The sequence below is a fragment of the Gavialis gangeticus genome, unplaced genomic scaffold (assembly GCF_001723915.1).
Source record: "Gavialis gangeticus isolate Ggan-Ray unplaced genomic scaffold, GavGan_comp1, whole genome shotgun sequence".
Lineage (NCBI taxonomy): Eukaryota > Metazoa > Chordata > Crocodylia > Gavialidae > Gavialis > Gavialis gangeticus.
The window spans coordinates 10164960-10166519 of NW_017729000.1; the positions used below are offsets into that span (position 1 = coordinate 10164960).

The 1560-nt window shown below is 39.0% G+C and overlaps 1 protein-coding gene across 1 annotated transcript in view; it reads left to right on the plus strand.

The window, feature by feature from the left end:
• The first annotated feature begins 515 nt into the window (after positions 1-515).
• The window catches only part of LOC109289932 (short transient receptor potential channel 7-like), a 96622-nt gene continuing 95577 nt past the window's right edge, over positions 516-1560 (plus strand). The window contains exon 1 of the mRNA XM_019506239.1: positions 516-809. Within this exon, the coding sequence (XP_019361784.1) occupies positions 648-809 (162 nt within the window). The 5' untranslated portion in view covers positions 516-647. The remainder of the gene's footprint in view (positions 810-1560) is intronic.

A 1560-nucleotide genomic window follows, 5' to 3' on the forward strand; every position in this document is an offset into this window, starting at 1 on the left:
ATCATATGGGTTACAAGTGTGTAAGACCAATGTAATAATGGTGTTTAAACATTTAAGTATTTAATAAAAGATCCACCAGTTTGATCAGCATATTTTCACATGGTATGTGAAATAACTTTGTCCATGTGATTTAAAAATGTATTCAGTTCAGTTTTAATAGTGGAGAGCTGTTTAATAATGGCAGAGATGTTTTTCTCCTCCTTTCAGGATATAACAGAGGCAGGGAATGGAAATACACATATTGTGAAATTTGGAGAAAGTCAAATGTTGTTGGGTGAAATAAAAAAGAATGATCAGAAGTGTGTAATTGTCATTACACCCTGAAAGTTCAGGCTTTGCAGTCATTAAAGGCAAATCCATGGCACCTCGTGGTAACAACTTATCATTCAGCACACGTCACCATGCAATCTGAACGAGGAGGGCTGAACTTTTTCCCTATATCCCACAAAATAGTGCATTAAGTGATGGAGAAGGCAATGGCTTATTATTTGTGGAATCCACAGATCTTCCTCAAATCAAACCTGGCAGTTTCACACGGCTTCTGCGAGCCCTAAATTGCACACGGATAAGTGTCACTCGCTCAAAGTAGGGCATCAAATGACATTGGTTTCTCTTTGTCTCATTAGAACGATTACAGGAAGTTATCTATGCAATGCAAGGACTTTGTTGTGGGTGTGCTGGATCTCTGCAGGGATACGGAAGAAGTAGAGGCTATTCTGAACGGAGATGTGAACATACAAGTCTGCTCTGAGCATCATCGCCCAAGCCTGAGCAGAATTAAGCTTGCCATTAAATATGAAGTCAAAAAGGTAAGACTTCCCTTTAGTTACTTTGTCAAAACAGATGCATTTTGCAAGCCAGATCCTGCTTTCCTTGGAATCAGTGGTTGAACCCCGCCCCCCCTTAACCATGTTTAACCCCTGAAAGTGAACATTTCCATGGACTTATGTGTATTCCTTGTACATTTTAATGGAAAAGTTTATTTGAAAATGATTATTATGGTGCTGATTTTAAAATGAAGAATGGAGGAATGTCCAGGCATTCAACAGACTTGTAATATTGTATAGTGCCCCTAGGGTAGGTCACCAGTATGGATACGGTAATTTTTGTAGTGACTAAAAGTTATGACTGCTGCCAGTTTCTTGCCTCAATGAAATAAATTGTTCATGTACAGCTGGGTGTTCAGAGGCAACATTTTTTTTCTATTGATTTCTGTTGAATTTTCATTGAAATCAATATGTTCCTATGCAGTGTTTCTATTTTGGAAAATAGGCATTTTTTAAGGTGGGGACAGGACACATCCCATCAGAAAACCTGATCCACTTCTAAGTTTGACACAAGGACTTACTTGTCTCATAGGCATATCTGAAAGCACGTCACAGCTATGCAAACCTGAAGTTGCATGCACAAGACATGAGAGATGCATTCAGTGCTTCTCTCTCCGATTCTTTGATTCTTAGATAACAGACCAAATTGTTATTACCTTATTTACTCAGTCCAAGACAAGGTTTCCCCACCTCTTCAGCAGTGTGTGTGTGTGTGTGTGTGTGTGTGTGTGTG